The sequence below is a fragment of the Lipophrys pholis genome (assembly GCF_963383615.2).
Source record: "Lipophrys pholis genome assembly, chromosome: 16".
NCBI lineage: Eukaryota > Metazoa > Chordata > Actinopteri > Blenniiformes > Blenniidae > Lipophrys > Lipophrys pholis.
In genome coordinates this window covers 588,189-613,864 of record NC_137634.1, presented here as the reverse complement: position 1 = coordinate 613,864, position 25,676 = coordinate 588,189, and the positions used below count along the sequence as shown (strand labels likewise).

The 25,676-nt window shown below is 45.9% G+C and overlaps 1 protein-coding gene across 2 annotated transcripts in view; it reads right to left on the bottom strand.

Moving 5' to 3' along the window:
- The window catches only part of ntm (neurotrimin), a 490,004-nt gene extending 464,871 nt beyond the window's left edge, over positions 1-25,133 (bottom strand). For both annotated transcript variants that reach the window (XM_080483529.1, XM_080483527.1), the window contains exon 1: positions 24,922-25,133. In XM_080483529.1, coding sequence (XP_080339655.1) covers positions 24,922-24,982 — 61 coding nt within the window. In that variant the 5' untranslated portion in view covers positions 24,983-25,133. The remainder of the gene's footprint in view (positions 1-24,921) is intronic.
- Between the last annotated feature and the right edge of the window lie 543 nt (positions 25,134-25,676).

Below are 25,676 nucleotides of genomic sequence, written 5' to 3'. Positions count from 1 at the left end.
TCTAAAAAGGTCACTCGTGTCTCAGTCTGGACCTAATAATAACCCGTCTGAAGGAGCTTGGAGGACTGGCCTCCTCTGGCTCCGTGAGCTGAAACCACGAGGAGGAGAATGAACAGCACAATAGAAGGAGGGCTTGATGTTTCCAGGTGAAGAATTGGGTTTGTTGATGGTCCTAATAGAGGCGGTGAGAGCTTCACTTCACTGAGGGGTGAAGAAGACGAGCTGGCCGGAGACGCAGGCGTCTTTAATGGACAGGAGCCACTTTTAGAATCACGCAAATATTCTTCCTGTAATGAAACTTTTAGGCAGTGAACAACCTCTTTGGTAGATTTTTAAATGTGGAGTAAAACAAGAAGACAAACTGTTGTTGTACTTGTTACAAAGACAATAAAATTGGTTGGTTGGTTGGTTGGTTGGTTGGTTGGTTGATTGATTGATTGATTGATTGAAGACAGGCTGATGCCTTTTCTTTTTTTTATTGTTTTAATTGCATACCTGTTTGTTTTGAGTGGTGCTATAACATCCAACAACCTAGTAATCTGTACAGTGTTGATCACATTTCGCTGTATTTTTGGTTGAGATGAAGACATTTTTATTTTATACGTGTGAACGTTTTTTTGTGATTGTTGGTAACTACAACTCCTCCGTGCTGAAAATATTATAAATTCTATGTGACTTTCAGTCACTTGAGAAATAAAACTTGATCTCATCAATGAAAGATAATTTAACTCATGGAGATTTAATGTAATAAATGGAAATTACCCTTTCAACTCTCCCTCAAGCTTTTATCATTAGTTTCTTCAGTCTTTAGAATTGAACCACAACCAAAAGCATATTTTTGGGAGCTGAGTCATTTTGCTTTTCCAGATCTTTTTCAGGTTTGCGTTTGGAGAATAACCTGATTTTATTTTCATTCAGACACTTTAAGCAATGATTTTACATTTTTCTCTCCACCATCATCAATCAACAAAACATGACGTCGTTCTGAACTGTTAATTTAATCCTCACAGAAACCAGTGAAAGTCGAACAAACACCATGAAAGAGGCACCATGACGGGTCAGAAGAACACAGAAGACTTGTTCATATGTTGATCACATAAACTGCATATGGGAGTTGAGAGAGGAGGAAGTTTGTCGTCACTTGGAGTATCTGACGGTTCTGTCCGTCTCTGTCACAAGCTGGATGTCTGTGATCCAGTTCTGAGTTTCAATAGAATATTTGACTTGATTTGACTTGTGACGGCAGGTTGAGACAGGAAACACTGAAGAAAGGAGAGTGTGTCCACCGTGATGCTCCAGCAATATGTAATACAAGTGGGACAATGAAGTAGAAATACATCAACACTGTCAACTGACGGACCACAAAGCAGAAATATATTTCTTAATCCAACGTTCAGAGGCGTCATCAAGACGATTGCCGAGTCTTTGGCTCAGTTACGTCGCAGGTTTGGCTGAAAGAAATTCCAACTGAGAAACTTTTACTCCGAGAAGCAGAGCGTGTGTGTGTGTGTGTGTGTGTGTGTGTGTGTGTGTGTGTGTGTGTGTGTGTGTGTGTGTGTGTGTGTGTGTGTGTGTGTGTGTGTGTGTGTGAGGAGCTGATGCTGCTGAGGCCGGAGGTTTTACTCCAACCTTTCCATTAAAGGCTGCTGGTGGAGCCGGTCGGAGTCACAGAATGAACTCATCTGAACACAGACGACAGTATGAAGACCGACGGTGTTCGTCGACCATCATCAGTGGGTTCTCCTGCTGTAAGGCTCCACTTTGCTTTCCTCTTCCCTTTCCTGACTGACCTTGCTGCTGCAGCGTTTGACAGTGAGGCTTGTTATTAGAAGAATATAGCAGCAGACGAAGGAATGCAAAATCCAACAATCCAAAACCAAAGCATCTCCATGTAGAATGAGTCGACTGGGCTCCTCTGCCTCCAGTCAGTCTGACTCGTCACCACCAGGAGCACAAAACCGCTGATTGTTATACCGTATTGACTTTAGAGCAGTGATTTCTTTCCCCCATAATAAGCTGTGATTGAAATTACCCACATTGGTTGAGCAGAAACTCCAGACAATGAGCCTGAGGTTAGAGAGAAGGCCTGAGCATCTCCTCGCATACTAATGCTATTAAGTGTGTGTGATCGCCGGTCGTAGAGCAAAGAGTGAAACAGCTTCCAAGAGACTCCCCATCTGGCAGCAGAGATACAGTGTTCACACCGCCGTGATTCATTCCGCCCTCACATTTCCCTGAATTTCCCTGATTTAGATATTATTCTAACCTCCCGGTTCCGGCGCCGCAGCAGTGCGTCAGCCTACTGATGATCCCAGTGTGGGCTCGCCTTATTTTAGAACGCCGTGCACATGCCCATGAACTTGTCCACCGTATCTGCTCTGCGTGGGAGAGTGCTCATACACGTGCCGCCAGGATGCATTACGCCGTTTGTGATAAGACTATGAGCCTCTGTGAATGTGCTTCAGCTGAGTGTCGCCGATAGAGAGACGGTGAGAGCAGTGGGAGGGACTCAGCCAATCAGCATGAATGCAGCCAAAAAGCTCAACAGCTATTAGCACCAGAGCAAACATGACGGCGTCGCCAGCGCCAGCGCCACGCTCCAGCGCCACGCTCCAGCGCCACGCTCCAGCGCCACGCTCCAGCGCCACGCTCCATCCTTTTGTTTCTGCTCTGCTGTCTGAGACGCTCCGGCAGAGAACGGTGGCGTCGACCTTCCCACAGGCTGTTAGTGACGCCTGGCCTCCCGAGCAGCCGCGGGCGAGCCTCCAGGAAGTGACTGTTCCAATCCGAGGACGTTGAATCAGGTTCTGCATCAGCCGCTTCTCTTCAGGACTTTAAATATCCCATGAATGCATGACTAGATGGAGGGTGATTGTCTACTTCTGGAGAGAAATCCAAGGACTCCCCCACCAGAGTGACGAGGAGACAGAGGAGGGCTTTCACTCTCCTGTAAGGTACAGACCACCTCCGCCTGCCAGAACACGGTACTCAACGTCCCTCAGCGTGATGCTACAGTCGTGTACACAAGGCCACAGTCGTTATAGCAACATCCTTATTGGTGTGAAAAGTTGGGTCTGGTTCACTGTCAGGTACCGTTGGTGTTTGCATGATATGAAGTAAGTTTTAAATGTGGAAAACTATCAAGTTAATCTAACGGAGGCAGTGAAAATAATGACTAAAGATGGGATGTATGTGTGGTTGTATTTCTTTCTGTTTAAAAAGCCCAACTAGAATCAGTGACTCAGTCCAGAGCCGGTCGTACTCTGGGCCACTGAGACCTGCAGCTCAATGACACCACAACACAGTACAGCCCCCCAGGACGAGGATTGACTCAGAATATTAATCCCATCTGCATTTTGACAAAGTCTGAAAGTCTCCTTTGAACCTTTGAACCTTTGAACCATTCGGTTGTGGGATTCATGAGAAGATAATAATAAGAGGAATAGTTTGAGAAATCTCTGGTTGATTATTCTCAAGATTAAAAACAGACACTGATGGAGTTTCCTCAGGCTGTTCTGAAACTTTGGGTCCTGACAGGAGAGACTCTCCACCCTTTAGACTGCAGAAGCCCTAGCCAAAGCATCTCCGTCAGTCTGGATTTTAAAAGGTCGGGGAAATATTCTGGAGCGAGGTCAGAAGCAGATTCTATGGATAAGCACTTCCCTTAAGCCTGAAACAAGCAAACAATCCAGGAGTCAGTGGGATGAGGCTGAGCAGCTCTAATGCAGCTCTTCAGCGAGAGCCACAAATGTAAACAAAGCGAACTTCACTGACCACAGTCAACAGTTAGCTCATCACAGCATCAAGCAACAGAGAAGATTTGAAAAGCAACATCCCAGAGAGAGAACCCAGGCTGCAGCCATGCATCTTCATACGACTGCCAAAGCTGCAAACGTGACACATAAAGCAGTAATGAAGTGTGATTTGCTCTAATGAGTTAATTGGAAGGAACCAATTAGGAACAGAGTGGCTCATAGTAGCATCCTCTTTGTTCAGTCAGACCTGTCACCCAACAATAACGTGGAGGAGCATCATCTTCTACACATGAATAGAAGCGGTGTCGATGTCAACCCTCCTTTCAACTCTGCTGCTGGAAAAGCAAAAAAGATGAATGGCAGCAGTGAAAGCAACATCATCTCTCAGTAAACAGGAGCTTGTCAAGCCTCGCAGCAGATGTAGGAAGTGAAAAATAGAAGCAACAGCAGCGATAACAAGAATACAGCCAATTACTCTACTCAAAATCTAATTGTGTCTTTATTCAAATGCTGAGCAGATTAATCAACCAGCGTGGAAGACAACAGCTCTGATGAAGAGTGAGTCATTAAAGAAGTGTGTGCATATATTCACTTTATGAGGAGTGTTAAAGAGAACTTCAGCCACACAATCAGCTCTACACAGAGGCGAATCACCTCCAGCCCTCCTCTCCTGTCCACAGTCTTCATCGTGACCATAAAGCTCTGAACATCACAATGTTTTGACGGTACAGGATCTAAAAGTTCTCAGCAGAATCCACCAGCTCGCCGCTGCCCCCTATCTGCTTTGCTTGTATGCAGACTAACTTTCTGCTACTTTCGTAGTTCATCTGTTTCTATGGTGAAAATGTCATTATAAAACTATTATTCTCGTTATTGTAATATAATATCAACCTGCAGTCAATGATGTGTTTCGCGCTCGGTGCCTTCCAGTCCTGCATGTCAACACTCCCAGCAGAAGGAGCCCTTTACGTTCATCATCACGCTTGTTTCAAGTCATTATTTTAGTGTTACATCATCACTGGTGCGACAGATGAGAAGATAAATCAAGGAGAAGTTCCCTAAGTGACTCTGGTAGCCGATCATTTCCTGCTGTACTCTATAACACATACAGACGTTGTATGGGCAGTTCAGTTTATAGGAGACAGAGTTGACCTTTTTCAAGCACAAAGGGCATTTTCAGCTCGACCAACAGTCAGCAGGTGAGGCGATTCATCGCATCACAAGACAGAAGAGAGAGAAAACCCCTCAAGGTCAGATATGAGCTTCCTGTTGCCTCCTCATTGCTCGCCGCTTTGTTTCACCGCAAGACTCCGCCGGGGTTTGTTTACATCACATTTGACGCCATGAGCAGAATTCAGAAGCTCCTTCTCCGACATGAGCAGCTAAAGACTTAATGATGATGTTGGGAAATGCAAAAGAGACGGGAGGTTTGGGGGGAAGGATGTATCTAGATCACATTGGGTATGTGAGAGCACCATATGCAATTAATATGGTGTGAAAGAAAGAGATGAGAGAGGAAGCAGGCGGCGAGCGCCAGGCTCTCCCTGGTCCTCTGCTGCCCCTCGACAGATGGCTTCAGGTGAGCCGGAGGAGGAGGTGCAGCGGTGGAGGCCAATATTTGACGCTGGATTTTAGATTGCATCTGTTCAGCGGCCAAATACGCCAACTCGTCCATTTGTGGGGGACGACACGGCTCCTAATTCCTGGATGTGTCTGGAGGAAGAACGTCCTTGATGTGACGTTGAAAGGATTTTCTCTCCTCAGGAATGGGACAGCGATGGAAAACAGGTCGCTGTTTCAGGTCTGAAACATTAACTCTGTGTCGTCTTCACATTCTGAAACTAATGGAAAAACAACTGGATAAATTACCAGACATATTTCATTTGAATTCTTTTTGTCTCGTTTTCTAGCAACAAAAGTGAAACAAAGAAAAAGGAACTTTTTCTGAGAGGAAGTCCAACGAATCGTCCAGCAGAGTCCAGAACGGCTGAACGTCCTCAGAACTCCAATATTACAAGACTCTTTCACACAAGAAAAATCCAACAAGACCATCTATAATTCCGTGTTATGATGATTATGGTGACTTAAGATAATTCTAAATTATTACACACATGAATGACGTAGTGAAAAAACCAGCAAAAGTACGTTATGGCACGGTGGTGCAGTGTTTCGTCCTGATGTCTCACACAAAGAGACAGACGTGTTGCTGGTTCAGAGTATTTCTGTGGAGTTTGATCCTTCTTTTCCTTCATCAATCGATGAGGTGAACCCGACCCTGTGTCTCCGTCTGGGACCTGTAACGGACAGGTGACCCTGTCAGAGTCCTGCCTGTTGCTCCGACCCGTGTCAACGATGATGGATGGAAACGAAAGACACCAGGTGTGAAATAATGAGATAATGAAATAAAAGGGATCTATTCTTAATGCATTTTATTTTGAAAATGACTGAATAACAATATACTTTTCACAATTTTGTTTGTCTCTGTCCATCCATCTTTTATGTCACTTTATCCTGTGCAGACAATTCCAGTTAACGATGGACGAGGACAGGTGATAAGAGACACACCTGGACAGGTGAGGACAGGTGATAAGAGACACACCTGGACAGGTGAGGACAAGTGATAAGAGACACACCTGGACAGGTGAGGACAGGTGATGACAGACAGTCCATCACAGGAGACAAGCCTTTTATGGACCTGCAGGCTTGACGTGGCTCGACACAGTTGTTCTAGAGGTGTTTCCCTCTCGAGAGGTTTTATGGGAGGAATTGTTGTTCGACGGAACCAGATATCTTCTGTTAAAAATCTGATGTAAACAAGTAGAACCTGAATGATCAAATGTGTTCATTGCCTGAAAACTGTTTATAATTCAGTCTGTCCTCTGAGACGTGTTGAGTTTACCACGCTCTACTCAGTGTGTGTATATGTACAAGGTAAATCAACATCCAGGGTTCAAACGATGAGATCCTGATTCGCTCTGCGTGTTTCGTCATGTTTGGTTGCCGCTGGATGACGTCTACTCGTTTATAAAACTGTAGAACGTGTGCTTGATCTCTTCAGAGTTAAAGTCCCACAACAACACGTGCTTTAGTTTTCTACAGTGAGTTTCTACTCTGAATGGCAGGTAGCAGTGATCTGTGTGTGACTGAAAGCTTGACATTATTAGGCTGAAGATAACGAGGGATCCAACAGGAAGTGGGAGAAAAGCACTCAGCCCATCCTCTGCACCACTACACATTACATAATGTATAACCAACCTCAGCCACAACCAACATGTGGGAAATGTGTTTATTCAAAGTCGATGGACGTGACATTCATATGAATCAGCTGCTTGTTCTCCTGAAAGCAGCTAGAGGTGGAGTGACGGAGGTGGAGTGACGGAGGTGGAGTGACGGAGGTGGAGTGACGGAGGAGAGCGGCGATGAAGACGAGGCTTCCATCCCTCTGAAGTGCTGAAGGTTCCATGAAGCTTCTATTCCTTCAGTGGAGCAGAAATGTGGTGAAACACGAGAACAGAGGTCTCCAATCTCAGTCCTCCAGGGCCCCTGTCCTCCAGAGCCCCTGTCCTCCAGGGTCCCTGTCCTCCAGGGTCCCTGTCCTCCAGAGCCCCTGTCCTTCAGGGTCCCTGTCCTCCAGGGTCCCTGTCCTCCGGGGTCCCTCTCCTCCGGGGTCCCTGTCCTCCAGGGCCCCTGTCCTCCAGGGTCCCTGGAGGACAAGGGCCCTCCAGGACCGGGGTTGGAGAGCCCTGCACTAGAAACAGTCATGTGACTCAATAAAACAGCTCCTGATTTGCTGGTTGTTTTGGGAATTGATGCTAAACTGAGTGTGACTCTTAATCCAGCCCGTCCATTGGATTCCAGTCTCTAGTGACTAGAATCTGTCTGAAGCCAACAAAAGTTGTTTTGCAGATACTTGAGTTAATCTCAGCCTGCAGGTAAATCAAGAATCAGACCCAGACGCTGCAGAAGTGAAATTAAAATGGATTTCTGGTGTTCCAGCTGCTGTGGGATTTAATCTCCTGTCTCCACTGTACCATAAATCAAATCTCTGTCCTATATGAAGGATAGAAAAGTTAATTTTCTAAAAGTCAAATCTCTGACTAATCAAAGTATTCGTCAATACAAGAAATCAAACACTCCTTCATCTGACGTGGACCTGGAGCTTCATCACTCAGTCTCACTTTGATTCCCTTAAATTTAAATCGAAGTAACTGAATGTGTTTAGGCTCATTGTTACTGAAATATGTACTCGATTACAGTTCCCTGTTACGGTGTCTTCAGGTTTCCTACCAGGGGGTGAAACTCTCCCAGTGATCATCCGACTCTCCGCTCAGTTTTATTATTCCTCCATGAACTTTTGAGTTGCACAAGTTGTTGATGCGTTTTCTTCTTTTAATCAACGATGTAAGTGACGAGTCAACTTCCTCCCCAGAAGGTTTTCTTCTCCTTTGTCGTCTCTTTTATACAAAGATCGACGGATCAGTAAAGGAGGTAATGGAAAAGATTACTGTCATTATGTTTTACAGTACGACGCCGTCTATTGAGAGTCCTGGCCTCGTTTCAGAACAAAGTACTCACTGACTTTATGACTGTTTTAATTGCACTCTCATTTGGAAGATTCCTGCAGATTTGGAAAATGACCTGGAACTTTTTTTTCCCTTCCAGGACTTAATAAAAAAGCAAATTTCCAGACTGGATGCAAACTTTGGGATTCCAGGACAATAATATCCCACATTTCATAAACCCCCAAAGCATTTCTGCATAATTTGAAAGGAAAACAAAGTAATTTTTCAATTTTCAGCAAAAGCTTTTCGCTCTAAATGAACACAGCGATACAGCGAGGCTAAAACAACGGCTTAGCAGGAATCACAGCAATGGGATTTTGATTAATGAGAAACATTCATTTTTGTATTGACCGTTTAAAAGACTATTAAGATTGGCACTCAAGCGTTGAGCATTAATTATAAAGCAGGCCTACATAAGCTTCCATGAAATTTAATGAGCATTGTAAAGTCTGAAGTAACGCAGAGCTTTGGAGAGAATTAGGTTGTAAATGAAGTCCTGGAAAAACACTTGTATTTTACTTTTCCTGCCAAGTTTGTTTCCTGTGAGCAGAGGAATATTACCAGCAAAACGTCTTGTTCGTTCATCTCATATGAGATCAAACTCTTTCTGCTTTAGAAGTTTTATTTTATTTTCTGTAAATTTTGAATGATTCAAATTGTTTTAGAAATTTTAGTCACATTATTTACTTTTTCTGTTTTTTTGGATATTTTAGGTGTTTTTTAGTTCCCACCATTTTAGCAGATTTATAATAGTACCTTTCTGATTGGTTTTACTAATTTATTTTTATTTTAGCCATTTGCAGCACAGACATGAGTCTTTTGACCAAGTGACTGTTTTAAGAATAAAATAAAATGTTTACTTTTCTGAAACCTTGTGAAGCTTCAGTGCAGAAAACTGATGAGACGGAGGACGTGATGGTGTCACAGTCACATCCAAGTTACTGATGAAGACATGAAGCTCCGGCTTGTTGTGGATAAAAGGTCAGGTCGCTTCAATTGGCCACTTCTATTTAAAGTTCTCCTCCTCCTCCTCCTCCTGTTCTCCTCCTCCTGTTCTCCACCTCCTGCTCCTCCTGTTCTCCTCCTCCTCCTCCTGTTCTCCTCCTTCTCCTCCTCCTCCTCCTCCTCCTCCTGTTCTCCTCCTTCTCCTCCTGTTCTCCTCCTCCTCCTCCTCCTGTTCTTCACCTCCTCCTCCTCCTGTTCACCTCCTCCTCCTCCTCCTGTTCTCCTCCTCCTCCTCCTGTTCTCCTCCTCCTCCTCCTCCTCCTGTTCTCCTCCTCCTCCTGGTCTGGTCGGTCCAGAAACCTTCAGTATTCTAAGTTTCTAGCTCCTCCTTGATTTTCCTCATTCGAATATTGGATCATAGGAGCTACATTCAGAATCTGCTGTGTCTGTGTGAGCTGGACTGGCTCCGCCCACACATGCCCATCTTGGGAAGAGGAGGAAGTACTTCCTCTGGTGGTGCCATGTGCCAGAGCAGAGCTGCCCAATTGTGGGAGGAGTCAAAGGGAGGGCCTACCTTGATTGGGATTGGCTAAACCCCCGATGACACTATATAGGGTTTGATTCTGATTGGCTGCTTGGAGCAACACACTTTTTATAACCTGAAACAAGCCAGGGACAGAGAGGACAGACTGTCTTCACTTCTGGGACGTCAGTCCAGGTATGGGGACGAGTAGTACTGCTGGAGAACCTCTAGGAAGTGGATTTTACAGAATATGAGCCTTTCAGATTTTAGTTTCGATGTGAGCAGCAGATTAAAACTTATTCTCTCTGTATTCACTGGGTTGAACACGGACTTAATATCTCACATGTTATAAATGTCGGCCGATGAGCAGCCATTTATTTTGTCACATCGACGATTGATTCCAAAACTTCTTGTTCTTGAAAAGAAACAGCTCATGGACTCTTATTGTCTTAATACTGTTTTATTGTTATTTTGGGCAACTTGACACCAAATCTGCTCAACACAGTTTAGAGTTCAGTTTGATCGAAACCGTTTGGTTTGATGAGTTTGGCCAAAGACAGGAGACGCCTTCGCCAGTCCACCACAGGACAGAGGAAGACTCCACATTTAGAATCACAAGTTAAGAAGAAGCTTGTCTTTAAGTTGTGGGAGGAAGATGGAGCGTTTTTTAGAAATCCCACAGGAAGAACATGCAAAGTCTAAGCAGGCAGAGTCTGAGCACCAATAAAACCTGCAGCAGTTTGTAGGACATCCACACCAGAGGTCTCCTGATGGTGGTTCTAAAAGCATCAGAGTGATTGGAAGCGTCCTCAGCAGTGTCTCACCACGGAGAAGCTGCAGGCAGCAGGTTCCAGCAGCTCTCGCTCGGATCCGCCGGCTGGACGGCGTCGGGGTTTTCTTCACCGCTGCTGCTGATCAGACCGCAATTAAAAAGCTGCATAAGTTCAGACTCACAACCACGACACGCCGGCCTCCGCACCAGCAAGGAGTATTTCTCAGATACGAGCTGGAGGAGGAAGCTCGTCTCGTCTTCTTGGCCAGCTGATATCTCATGAATATTCATGAGCGCAGGGCGGGTCTGTACTGTGTTTCCTCACGCAGTGAAAAGTGTCACAACATCCATAATGTGGAAGATCCGACTAAAAAAAAAACCCCACACAGAATGAATATTCATGAGTTTATATTTCCTGAACGTGGATTTGCAAATTGATGCGCTGGCGACAGAGAAAACAAAAGCTGGTTGGAGCTCAAGACTCCTGCCGTCATCCGGAGGTCCTTTCAGAGTGCTTAAAGTTTTATCAGCTGCATTGATCTGCTAACCCCACATTCATCACTTACAAGGTTGGAGGAGTGATTCAGATTGATCAGAGCTGCTCTGTCCTCCAGAGGGACACGTGGAAATAGAGCCGCTCCGTCCTGATGGATCCTGAAATGCTTGGTAAGCCTGTCAACTTTCTCATCCAGCAGAAGAAGAGCCATTGTGCATCACAGGAAACGTAAACCACCAAACCAGAGAGGTGGCAGGGCTGTAGGTCCGTTCATCCAAACATAAAGCTCAGGCCTGAATGGAACACACACACACACACACACACACATGGAGCTGAAGAGAAGCAGGAGCGTTCTGATTGGCTTATCTTGTAGAAAAGATTGAATGTTTTTGTGCCACTAGTTGGCGCTGTGTTTTTGTAAAGTCACCATAAGGAACAGCAGATGTAAACGTTACAGCTCCTGTCCTTCCTGCTACAGAGGGTTTGTTCTCCACGTGGCAGACGATGATGCAGAAAATACTCCGTTTCTAATTTAACAGCATTTCAACATTGTCCAATCCTCCGTCCTTATTGTCCTCCGTCCATCTGTTGTCCCTCCATCTGTTGTCCGTCACACCTGCATTGCCGATGAGCTGGCGGCATGAGAAGTTTTCAAAAAGAGCCGTTTTCAGTCAAAATGCAGCGAAAGTTTTCAAAATCATTTTCCCCTGAAAAGATGCAAACAGGACGTCAGACCGCCCCCCTGTGGCCATACCCAAGAACTGCAAGGCCACACCTCCCGGGATGTAGGGTGGAGGTGAATGAAGCTGATGTTCAGCCATGTGTTCAGGCACGGTGCTGCAGAGCCGGCGAGCTTCAGGCTGGACTCACTGGTAATGTCCATGCAGTTGGAGTTGGACTGTTTTGGACCTGCGCATGAAAACTGGGCTTCTCATGTGAATCGATGTACCCAGGGACAGAGTGGGTGGCCAGAGGATAGTGAAACAAGTTGTACTAACAGTTTATCAGGCATAAAACAAAAGGACTGAATAATGAATGACATCCCACAATGAAGCGTTCAGAACAAAAGCACTTTTCTGTTTTACAATCTGCCTCTAATTAAGTCTTTTAGCTCCTTTTCCCCCATAAGGGGTGACCTTACCACGAGGTGGGGGAACTATTGTCCAGACTCCGGTGGGCTGACCGGGAACTCTTGTGTCTGGAATGTGAAATAGCTCCTTTCCATTGAGCGATCCGTCTCCTCTGTGCGGCGCCGATAGCATCAGACCTGCTGCTCTCCTCGTCCTCCACCTCCTGATTGTGGAGACTTCCAGCTTTACAGCAGCATTAACAACCTCCGATACTTTCTGCAAAGCTCCATTTGTTCTTTTTATCTGATGTGAAATCTCCAGGGACGGAAACAGATATAATTTAGGTGGGCAGGTCTGTAGATACTGACATCCATCATACAGCATCAGCTGCAGGTCGTCCACTCCAGCAGTGTGATAAGGAGGCCGCTGGAGACTCAGCCTGCCCTCGTGCATTAATACCAAGAATTCTGGGAGTTAGCGCCGTGTTCCGGGGCTGCTTTACTCACTCAGTGGCATGCTGGGGATTCTGGAGCAGATGGCAGAGTTAATGGTGAGCAGAGCACGTGGTCTGAGGAATAATCTGTGTGCATTATTGGGGGCATGCCTGGGCATTTGTGTGAAGCAAGAGATAATATTTCAATTAGTGCTATCACTGTTAATGCTGGAAGCCCTTTGTGGAGGAATCTGGGAGTGTTAATGGGAAACAGTGGAGCCTCCTGGGAATAGGAATCCTCCTTTAAGATACACAGTCAAGTGCAGGACTAAGTAACCCCGATAATCTGCCGGCTGGTTAATCTAGCACATGTGGAGCATTAAAGACGGCCTGAAGGTGAACTTCTCCCTCTGAAGACAAACCGACACGTCACATGACTTCACCTTCCTTCACTGAGAGGAAAACACGACTGACAGCCGTCCAGAGTCTGAAGCAAGATTCTAAAACTTATGGTGTCAAAGTGCAACAGTCCCGAGCGAGGAGAACATTTCAACCTTTTGACAGGAACAATCAATATTAGACTGAAGTACGCTGAGTATTACCAAGAACACACAAAACATCTTCACCTCCGAGACTCCATCGTGCTTCACCAGCGAGCAGGATACTAACTGCATTTCCACACTTATCTAACACACACTTGTTTATGGCTGAGTAGTTACTGGAGGGATTACATCTCATAATCTGATGTTAGAGGAGGAAGATGCTCTATAATCTGATGTTAGAGGAGGAAGATGCTCTATAATCTGGACGTGTGTATTTTAAAAAAGCATGAAAACAGTATAGAAATACTTCAGTCAGCCTTTGGTCATTTGCAGATAAAGAATAAATGTGTGATTGACTGTGTCGCCCTCATCATGACTAAACTAAAGTAAATGTTATAATCCCAGTAAAAGTATTCGGTACAGATGCTCGTGTTGCGGCATTATTGCTGCTTTAGAATGAATCAGTTTAATAATCCCTGGGTTTGGGTGGAAAGTGTAGTTTTATTAAATGTTCATTTGTGGACTGGTTTGGTGGAATTCTGAGTCCAATCATTCATGATCACTGGGTTTGGTTTGTCCATTTAAGGTGTTTTCAGTTTGTGGAGGGAGTAAAATAAAGAATCCAAATAAATCCAGAACTTCTGAACATTCATCATATTTATGTTGCTGAAAACACAGACGTTAGTAAAGGAAGTCGAGTTTGTCCGTCAGTCTTGTTCTGAGAATCACAATGATTCTGATCCGACAGTTCGTCTCTTTAAAAGAGCTTCTTTTTTTAAAAAGGTACAAAATGCTGGATTGGAAGTGTTACACAAGTCGTGGTACACAAGCTGTGGTACACAAGCGGTGGTACACAAGCTGTGGTACACAAGCTGTGGTACACAAGTCATGGTACACAAGCGGTGGTACACAAGCTGTGGTACACAAGCGGTGGTACACAAGCTGTGGTACACAAGCTGTGGTACACAAGTCATGGTACACAAGCGGTGGTACACAAGCTGTGGTACACAAGCTGTGGTACACAAGCTGTGGTACACAAGTCATGGTACACAAGCGGTGGTACACAAGCCGTGGTACACAAGCGGTGGTACACAAGTCATGGTACACAAGCCGTGGTACACAAGTGGTGGTACACAAGCTGTGGTACACAAGCGGTGGAGGAAAACCTTCCTCCTCCAGAATAATGACAATAATTAATTGATCGGTTTGATTCCTTGTCCGGGCTGCAGCATCTGTCTCTGCTTCTGCAGTAACGACGTGTCTTCTTCGTCATCCTGATTACATTTCCAGATTTTAACTTTACTACAGAAATAAATTATTCAAACCCGCAGATGTTGTGTTCGATTATGTAAATGGAATGCAGGAAAAGGAGCCGGTCGACAGCGACTGGAACTGAAAATCGCCCCGATGAACAGAAACAAGTGAAGTTCTGGCGAAGACTCCGTGTCTCTGGGCTGCTTCCTCTTCGCTCCTCAAATTCTGATCCTCAGTGTCAGAAAGTCGCCGAGCAGCAGAAGTTAGAACCTTCTGAAGAGCCTGAAGCAGAGACCTGAAGCCTGAAGCAGAGACCTGAAGCCTGAAGCAGAGACCTGAAGAGCCTGAAGCAGAGACCTGAAGCCTGAAGTAGGGACCTGAAGAGCCTGAAGCAGAGACCTGAAGAGCCTGAAGCAGAGACCTGAAGAGCCTGAAGCAGAGACCTGAAGGCTGAAGCAGAGACCTGAAGAGCCTGAAGCAGAGACCTGAAGCCTGAAGTAGGGACCTGAAGAGCCTGAAGCAGAGACCTGAAGAGCCTGAAGCAGAGACCCCCTCCGAGGACCGAAGGACACCAGCGTCCAAATCCAGCCTGCGTCCGTCCAGAGTGAACAAACAGTGTTCCTCACACAGCGCCACCGCCTTCCGTCGCCACCGCCTTCAGGCGCCACCGCATTCAGGCGCCACCGCATTCCGTCGCCACCGCCTTCGGGGGCCACCGCATTCAGGCGCCACCGCCTTCAGTCGCCACTGCATTCAGGCGCCACCGCATTCAAGCGCATTGAATACTTCACTTCAGCGGCGTTAAAATTCAGACTCTTTCTTTTTTTTTGTTTTGCAAAAAAAAATAAATAAATAAAAAATTCAGACTCTTAACCTCATTATTTGTTCAACTATGTAAACATCAGAAAGTTTTCATTTGAGAATCAAATTAAAATATCAAACAGACTCGAGTTCAAACTGAGAAAAGAAAGTAAAAGATTATTTTCAGGAGGAAGGAAATCTTTAAGGATGAAAAGTTTAACGTTTTATTAGACATACAAAGACTGTTACAGTGGCTTTATACAGTTTTAGAGCAATCTGAAGCCGTGGATATTGGACTGTATTTTTTGATATATTTATTTTGTAGTTTTAGCCATTTTACCTTTTTATTATTTTAATGACTTTAATCAATTTCTTTGATGATAATGATAATTTCTTTAAATGCTTTAACCATTTTTTAACTTTAAGACAGTTTGTCTATTTTATAATCACTTCTCTCAACTCCCTCTTCTTTAACCTTTCAAAGTGGTTTTACCTAAATATGAACTATTGTGCTTTTTTCTTTGCTCTTTTCAAGCCAGGAGATGAGAGTCCCGTTTAAAATGAGTCACTTAAAAGGCTGCAGAGCTTCAAACTGCTCCTTCATTTCAGACAAAAGTCCCTAAACTACGTGACATTAAATGATTAACATTAAAAGGAAACAAGCGGAATAATCATTTCCAGTAAAAGATGAAGAAGTATTTCCTACGAATCAATAACATAAGACCTGACAGAGACAGACGAGCACAAGGTGAGAAAAAACAATGAAATCTGAATAAAAAGAACCAGAAAGTGTGAAGAAAATAAAAAGTGATAGAAGATGACCAAAAGTGTTCGGTTTCTTAAAGCTCAAACTTTTATCATCTGTGGATGGAAACTTTCACAAAAGTGGACAAATTTCTGAATTTCTGACACAAAAGTGTGTGAAAGAAAATGGAGCCATTTATTAAAAGTTAATTTTAACATTTGACTGATGGCAAAGTTCAAATGTGAAAATGTGGAATATTCATAAAATTGAATTTGAAGTAGTTGATGGATTCTCCCAGGAAAACTCTCCATTGTCACGGGTCCCAGCAGACTCCAGTACCAGAGGCAGGGTTAACACAGTTTATATGGATCAGGCAGACGGGTCCAAATCAGGCAGTCTGAGACGAGGCCAGTTCAAAAACACAACAGCAAACGCGAGGGAACAACAGGTAATGACAGGGAACACGAGGGAACGACAGGAAACACAAGGGAACAACAGGTAATGACAGGGAACACGAGGGAACGACAGGAAACACAAGGGAACAACAGGTAATGACAGGGAACACGAGGGAACGACAGGAAACACAAGGGAACAACAGGTAATGACAGGGAACACGAGGGAACGACAGGGAACATGAGGGAACGACATGGAACGACAGCAAACACAAGGGAACAACAGGTAATGACAGGGAACACGAGGGAACGACAGGGAACATGAGGGAACGACATGGAACGACAGCAAATACAAGGGAACAACAGGTAATGACAGGGAACACGAGGGAACGACAAGGAACATGAGGGAACGACAGGGAACATGAGGGAACGACATGGAACGACAGCAAACACAAGGGAACGACAGGGAACGACAGGGAACAACAGCAAATGCGAGGGAACGACAGGAAACACGCGGGAACACGAGGGAATGACAGGGAACACGCAGGAACACGAGGGAACGACAGGGAACACGCAGGAACACGAGGGAACGACAGGGAACATGAGGGCACGACAGGGAACATGAGGGAACGACATGGAACGACAGCAAACACAAGGGAACGACAGGGAACGACAGGGAACGACAGGGAACAACAGCAAATGCGAGGGAACGAACGGCAACACGCGGGAACACGAGGGAACGACAGGGAACACGCAGGAACACGAGGGAACGACAGGGAACATGAGGGAACGACAGGGAACGACAGGGAACACGAGGGAACGACAGGGAACATGAGGGAACACGAGGGAATGACAGGAAACATTAGGGAACGACATGGAACGACAGCAAACACGAGGGAACGACAGGGAACATGAGGGAACGACAGGGAACGACAGCAAACACGAGGGAACGACAGGGAACATGAGAGAACGACAGGGAACGACAGCAAACACGAGGGAACGACAGGAAACATGAGGGAACACGAGGGAATGACAGGAAACATTAGGGAACGACATGGAACGACAGGAAACACGAGGGAACACGAGGGAACGACAGGGAATGACAGGAAACACGAGGGAACACTTCCTGCTTAACTGACTGGAGACAGAAGTTTGAGGGAAACTTGGAAGAGAAGCACAGATCCCTTTGCCCAATAAGAACAAGTCATGTGGAATCCTAATAATCAATAATAGTATTGACTATTCAAGCAACAGGCTGCAGCGCAGATACAAAGATCGTACTGAGGAAGTCAGACCCTAACCCCTAACCCTAACCCAGACCCAGACCCTAACCCTAAGTCAGACCCTAACCCCTAACCCCTAACCCCTAACCCTAACCCTAACCCAGACCCAGACCCTAACCCTAAGTCAGACCCTAACCCCTAAGCCTAACCCTAACCCAGACCCAGACCCTAACCCTAACCCAGACCCAGACCCTAACCCAGACAGGTGGATCACTGGATTCTGTCAAAGTGAGGCGGTGGTCAGAGTGACTCCTCCATAGTTTCGACAGAAACAGAACAAAGGTTTTACACAGCGACAATCATCCCAACAACTTCTCTAAAGATTTTCTCCAGTAAAATGAAACTTTAATTTTCTCTGGAAAAGTAAAACCTGATTAATGAAACTTGAGATCATAAAGAAAAGTTAAATCTAAACACAAAAGTAAAATACTGAACTTGAAGGAATAAAACTGGATTTGTGTTCCTCCTCAACAGAAAAGCCTGTTACCATGACAACACATTGAGGTGTGTGTGTGTGTGTGTGTGTGTGTGTGTGTGTGTGTGTGTGTGTGTAGTGTTTCAGATGGTGGACAGAGGGTCTCTGGTTCTCCAGCAGCGTCTCTGTTTCCTCACTGAGGAGCTGAAGATCCACGATAAGAAGAGAAAACTCTCCATCCACTGTCACCTCAGTGTGTTGGACAATGAGCTGCATGAAACCAGCGCACCACAGCTGCAGTACCACCGCCCGTACCACCTCCTGTACCACTGCCCGCACCACTGCCCGTACCACCTCCTGTACCACCTCCTGTACCACTGCCCGCACCACCGCCCGTACCACCTCCTGTACCACTGCCCGTACCACCTCCTGTACCACCTCCTGTACCACTGCCCTATCCATCTCCACCCTCAGCTGGTCTTCCAGAAGCAGCAGGCAGGAGGACGACGACACTCAGGAAAAGAATCTCAGTTGAAATTCCCAAAAGGGACAAACGGGCGAGTTTGAGTAGAATCGTGGAAACTGCCGGATATCAGGGGTCGGTAAGCTGCGGCTCCCTCTGGTGGAGGAACCACGCCGACGACGGTCCTTCACTTTTTGATGGTCACTGCCACAGACAGTGGAAATTCTCTCTCTCACTCTCGATATGTTGCTCCTTTCAGTGTTTTGTTTATTCTCATATAGGCAGAATCAATCTCTTCATTTCTTTGTCTGAAAAACAGGGTTTTGTAACTCCCAGAGTTCTTCTCAGTGGAAAACCAGTCCAAGGGACTGGAGGCGGAGCCTCACAGGGAGGGAAGCCAACAATGAGTCTGCCTCATTACAGCAGGTTATCTTAAGCTGGATTATTACTCCTGGAAATAACACTGTAATTTGCTTTGTTCCGAAACCAGCGCACTCACTCTGGACTTCACTCTGATGTCAGCAGGAGTTTTGATGTTCCACTTCTCCTTCATATGTCTGAGTGTTCATTTACTTTGTGCGGTGGACGGTTGCGGTCGGGGTTGGGATCCACTCGGGGAAGACTGTGAATATTTAGTCCAGCGACTGAAGCAGGAGGATCAGAGGAAGGAAACCAGCAGCTTCAAACCATCTCCAGTCACATAATGGAAGAATCAGAACTAACAAGCTCTTTCTTTAATCTGCAATAATCTGGAGTACCGAACGTGACAGAGAATAATCTAAAGGAATGAAGGTCAGAGACACAGTGACGACATGGAGGAGGCTTCCCTCTAATCATTTCTTCTTTTTACTGTGACATTCCAATCAAGTCAAAGTTGAGTAACTGGTTCAAAAATAAAATACTAATAAAGACTAGACTAGAGTAGAATCATTTTATTCTTTAAATTCTTGAATTTAAATCAATACAACAAAGAAAATCGGGATCAACTAACATAAAACATTTAAAAAGAATGAAGTTAATGAAACGGTGTCATCAGTATCATTTAAACGTGAGAAAGCAGTGAGGTTCATTCTGTCTTTTTTCTTTTTAAATCCTGGCGACAAACTGAAGTGTGGTTTGATGCTCGTCTTGTTCCAGAGTCTGTGGGCAGAAATATGGATTCTTTTAACCTAAATGTTGGTGTATGTAGGAGCAGAGGCTGTCCTCGGTGATCGATTAAAAACTTGCCAGATTATCATAAACTAAAATAAATTGTAAAGCTGACTACGATCCAGAGCAAAGTACTCAATATAAAGTAATATCACTGATTTAAATATATAGTACCGAGTTATTTAGAGATGTAAGAGAGGAAATATCTTCTTTTAAAATTAGAAACCATCTGAGATCTGAAAGTATCTGTAGTTTATCCTGCATTTACAATATTCAAGCGTGTTTTCTTGTGTCGTTACAGGGAGATGATATAATCTGCTTTTACAAACACGGGCCGACCTGGTATTCATGCTCATGATGTGAATGTGTGAAGTTATTCTCTACTTCTGGTTTGATCAGGAGAACGTGGCAAGAAAGATGAATGAAATCAGCATTAAGTATAAAAACAGATCAATGCTCCAAACACTAGTTTATACGAGGAATCCTGTGTGTTTCACTGCTTTTCAAACCATCAATAATATGGATCATGTGCTTGTTTTGGTCACTGTGATCACGACGTGTTGACACAAGATCAACTGCTCCAGCAGTGAATGATGAAGATTACGTCCAGAGGAGGAGGAGGAGGAGGAGGAGGAGGAGCAGCCGACCTTGGTTTATTCCCTCAACATGTTCTCACTGCACACCAGAACCTCGACAGGCGGCGTGATGTCAGCCCTCCCCGGGAAATCACCGCGAGCAAAGAGAGGAATAAAATGAACTTGAGCAAAATACAGCAGGAGGAAAGAGGCGCCTCTCTCCACTGAGCAGCAGCTTCAGCCTGCGGCTCTTCCCCCGAGGCTCAACACCAGAGCTCCTAGCACTTATTCCTGTCGACGGCCATCCAGACGTACACGGCGGCCCGGCCCGGCCCGGCCCGGCCCGGCCCCAGACAACCAGCCGAGCAGCCGGTCCTGCTCTCCACACCCACCCTGCAGACTCCTGCACACATCTCAGTGTCTGTGAGCACAAACACTCCTATTTTCCTCCTGAACAGGCAAACTGCTCCCAGTCGTGGTTGTAATCAGATTAGATGAGAGGAGCTGCAGCTACTGCTGCATGGTAAAGGGCTCACGTTCTGCTCAATCCACCTCCTGAAGGTTTTCCAAACAGAATATTCGTCCCCATACCTGGAATGACGCCCAATACTACAAGCATCACAGTATTTTTGTTGGTGATCAGTGAAACCAGTGAAGCTCTACAGAAAACAACCACAACCCCTCTGGTCTTCTGTCACAGGAAGCTGGTGAACCCGAACACTGGGGAACGGGACCAAGACTAGAGCAATGGAGGACAAGAACAGGGTGAAGGTTTAAATCCACAGGGGAGGAAGAGGAACAACAGGTGAAGCACATGAGGCCGAGCAGAGCAGGAAGACCACGGGAAACAGGAAACGTGAGGTGAGACAGACCTGATATTCTCATCGACTCCAGTTCCAACCTGACAGGACGACTTTCTGCAGGACTGAACTCAGACACACTTCATCAGGCGCTGGTCGGTGACCTTTCTACTCTGTGCCTCTTCTAAAGCATCTAAATCCTCCATGTCCTCGCTCTGCTGTTGTTACTGCAGAAATCAAAGCCTCCTCTGTGTATCAACCATCACATTAATGATCCTGCCTGCAACCGGTTTGACAAACAACATTTCCTCAGTTTAACTTCAAAATAAAACCTTGTGAGGGAAGTTTGGGACTTTTAAAGCAGCGTGAATCTCTAACAGCTGCAATAGTGGCGGCAGCTTCTTTCCCATCGTCCTCGAGAAGAATTCCAGGTTCGACCTGAGAGAGGAGATCAGAATCGATCAGCACATGAACTGATGATGGAATCGATCATCTCTGTAGCTTGATGTGAACTTTGGTCAGAACCTGTGATGGAGGAAAACAAACTGAGCAGCTGGAGTCACTAGTTACAGTTACTCTCATGGAATTGTTAGTGGGTATTTAGATGTGTAAGTACAGGTTTGAGTGTCCCGGACTTAATGTACTTTTGTGTAATTTATTTCTTCTTTATATAATTTATTCACAGTCATAAATATAGAGGCACTAAACAGAAACCCCCTCGCTGCTTGTTCCTGAGGTGATTTGTATTTTCTTCACTTGACATCGTCGGCAAAATAATGACTGGAGTCTTTTGCGATGCAAGTAATGATGTTTGCTATTAGCAGTGACAGTTTGTGTTAAATTTCACTAAGTGGGGGATTCAAAGAGCCTCTGAACAACATGCAGCCGCTCACTTATCCCACCAACACGCCTCACACACAGAATTAGATGGAAAAAGTACAAATATGTGGAAACTTTCTGCTCTGACAGGAGGAAGTGGGAAGGAACTCATTCCAAGTCTCACAAAACTGCAATTAAAGAGTATATTTGAATATGTGCATTTTTACAAGTGCTTTTATAAAGTATGTAATGTTACTCATAAGTACGTTCAAAGTGATTATTTTAAAGTTTTACTTGAGTTTTCAACAATGTGAACGAATAATCAAACAGTTTGATCTGCATGTTTGCAGCCAATAAGTTGTGTTTTCTAAAGTTTGAGGTGTTCAGTTGATTATAGGAGGAAAGGTGGCGGCGCTCGGACCTCTGGCGGCGGCGCTCGGACCTCTGGTGGCGGCGCTCGGACCTCTGGTGGCGGCGCTCGGACCTCTGGTGGCGGCGCTCGGACCTCTGGTGGCGGCGCTCGGACCTCTGGTGGCGGCGCTCGGACCTCTGGTGGCGGCGCTCGGACCTCTGGTGGCGGCGCTCGGACCTCTGGTGGCGGCGCTCGGACCTCTGGTGGTGGCGCTCGGACCTCTGGTGGCGGCGCGGACCTCAGACCTCCGGCTCTGTGTTGGTTCTTGTAAAGTCATTCTCCTTCATGTCACTACTGCTTCTGCTTTTAGTTTCATGTTTCCCTGTCCCCCGCTGGGTCCCTTCACTCCTGAGGACTCCAGGAGCAACGGTACAGGAAGCTTAGGGTTCCGTCTGAATCTCCACTTTTGGCCTGTTGGCTTTGTGTTTTGTTCCTAAACAGAACCCGTTTCTTTAAAGTGTCACTGAGATCTTTTGAAAAGTTTCTTCTATTGTCATTAGCAGCTGTTTTTTCCACTGGAGTTTCCTTCTGGAGTCGCCGACGGTCACAAAGCGTCACATCAGAGTGTCACGCTGCCGAGGCATGCTCATGTTGCTCACGTTGCTCACGTTGCTCACGTTGCTCTTATTTTTGGGACAAGTTGCAAGCGACATTAGCAGACAGTTACCATTTCTGTTCACTGTTTTCACTCCCTTGTTCAACATCGACAGTAACAAAGTGGAGATTTGTATGAAGTCGGCGCAGGTCCGACGCTTGGTGAGACTTTTGTAAAATATGTGAAGTAACTGTAATGGAACCAAAACAAGGACAGATTCAGCAACTGCAACGCTTCTTTCTCACCTCAAGTGTTTTCAGAAACACTTTCCTCTGAAGCGAGACCCTCGGCTCCCCCTCCCCCTGATGGGTCCATTCAGGATGGAATTTCCTCTCTGGGGATTAATATAGTGCTAAATAAAATAAATAAAAGACAACGTTTGTGATCAAGCCGCCATCTTGGTTTGAGCCTAGAGGCTCGGAGGGACATCCCCCCCGCCTCCACACAGTGGTACTGAGCCCTGCAGGGTGAACCGAACGGTCCAATATTTTATTATATATATTAAATATAGTATTATATATATTAAATATATTTTATCTGGGTAGACTTGACTGCTGTGTCTCGTTTCCCGCTGTGATTATGTGTCTCTTCTATTCTTGTGTGTGTATCTAATCTAAATATATATATATATATATATATATATATATATATATATGACAGTGATGTGTTTCTACTCTCCAGTATGCGCCATCCTCCTGTTCTCTCAGGTGTATCCAAGCTGTTTCTTTATCTTCCTCAGGCTGATTCTATGTTATTACTTTTAATGTTTTTGTTTTGGGGGGGGTCATCTTCCTGTGAGATGTTTACTTTTTAGTTTTTGCTCTTTTAATAAAGTTTCCCTTTGACATTTTAAACCGGACGTATTTGCTTCATGTGTCTGAGTCTCTGGCACTTGCAACACATAATTGAAAAGGTGAGGGTTACATGTACAGATGGACTTTTTGCTGAAAGAAGCTCTGGCTGGTCGGTTTCTGTGCAGGAGTTGCACTTTGCACATGTTGAGCTGGTGGCGGGCTGCAGCTGAGCATCAAGGAGACAACAGGCCAACCTAAAGCTGGTGGTGTGCTGAAAGCTTTGGAGGAAACACAGCCGTCTTCCTCCATCGAGTAATCCATTCATTCATTCATTTGTCTGGTCACTCTTATGCAACCATTCATTCCACACGTCAAGGGTCGTTATGCGAGGACAGAGAGGATTTACAGCGTTAATCTTTCCTTGAGAAGCAGACTAATTGGAGACTGATGATGAAGCTCCAGCAAAGCACAAAACAAAGAAACACACTGTTGATGAGCGCTGACAAATGAGCTGCGTCGCCCTTCATTTGCATTTCATTTCAAACCGTGATCCGGCCACAGTCTTGGTGCTGAACTGCATCTGAAGCAGGTGGAAGCAAGGTCAGGAAGCCTGAGCTGCTTCACGGCTCCCCCGCCAGCAGCACGGCCCGGAGAATACATGGCTTAACTTGTGTGACCTGCGCTCGCAGTCAGTGTGGATTAAGAAGTAATGCTTAATCAACTTGGCCGCACAGACCTCCCGTCCGGCAGATTGTCCAGGCGTCAAGAAGAGACGCGGGCAGCGGGAGCTGCAGGCACGAAAAGGACAAGCGCACGGTGGCAGGTGCATTAAAGTAAAGAGCTGTGACACACACACACACACACACACACACACACACACACACACACACACACACACACACACACACACACACACACACACACACACACACACACACACACACACACACACACACACACACACACACACACACACACACACACACCAGCCTTTGCTGCGCATTTCCTTCTCCGCGATGCGTAAAGACGCAGGAGCCACCGGAGAATTACCTTGACAAGATTAAACTTTCTCAGAATAGAAGAAGGCTGCGGACTAATTATACCCACTGGAAAATACAAGCAAAGCAGTCGGACTCCAGCAGAGTCCGGCCACTGGGCACCCAGACAGCTCAGCCGCACTTCACTAATCGCGCCCGCGCTGCAGCTTGGAATGGCAAAAGCATCTTGGCGTCCAACATCAACAGGGCACTTCACAAATGAACAAACAATCCCATCGGGGCAGCAGCGGTAACAAGTCCTCCAAGGAGAACTAACTCCATCACTTACCTTGCTCCATCAGCAGGATGCACATCCCGACCAGCATAGCCCAGTACAGAGGATTCTTCATGTTTGCGCGGTGCCGTCTGCCTCTCGTGCGCTGTCGTCTGATAAAATTAGCCTGCGAGTCGCTGAAAATCCCGAAAAGTGTTTTTCTTCAAGTCCCCGGTCCTCCTATCTGACGGTAAAGCATCCACCAACGCAGCGCTCCACAAAGTCCCTCCTTCAACAGAGAGGTTATTGGCAGCGCGGCGTGCGTAAAGCTAGCGCTGAGGACACGAACACCTTCCGCCCGCCGTATTCAGCTCAAACGCTGCTGCTGGCTGCTCATACGCACGTAGTTTTAATGTGAAGGCAGCAGGAAGCCGCTTCCCGTCCTGCTGCGGGTGGATGGGGCTGGTCTGCAGCAGCTGCTGGCGGAGACACGTCGTGGAGGCGCTGCCGTCCGAGAGGAAAAACAGCTCCGCTCCTCATTCATCACGCAGTCTCCTCATGCAACAACAGCCGCTGTGGTCCCTGCTGGTTTGCTCGGCACACCGCCGTCATTTCAGCATCTTTCCACAGTTTGCACGTCGGTAGAAATGCTGCAGGTTCTGCTCTGCTCAGCGTGACCCGCAGCGTGTGATGCGTTCTGCTCATTTTAACGCGCAACAGGTTTCAAAACAGACGACTGGCACGAGACGTTTTAACATCCAATGAGGGTTTAACTCGGGGGTCTTCTCTTGTTATGTTATAGGATCTCTGCCCTGCACGTTTTACATGTG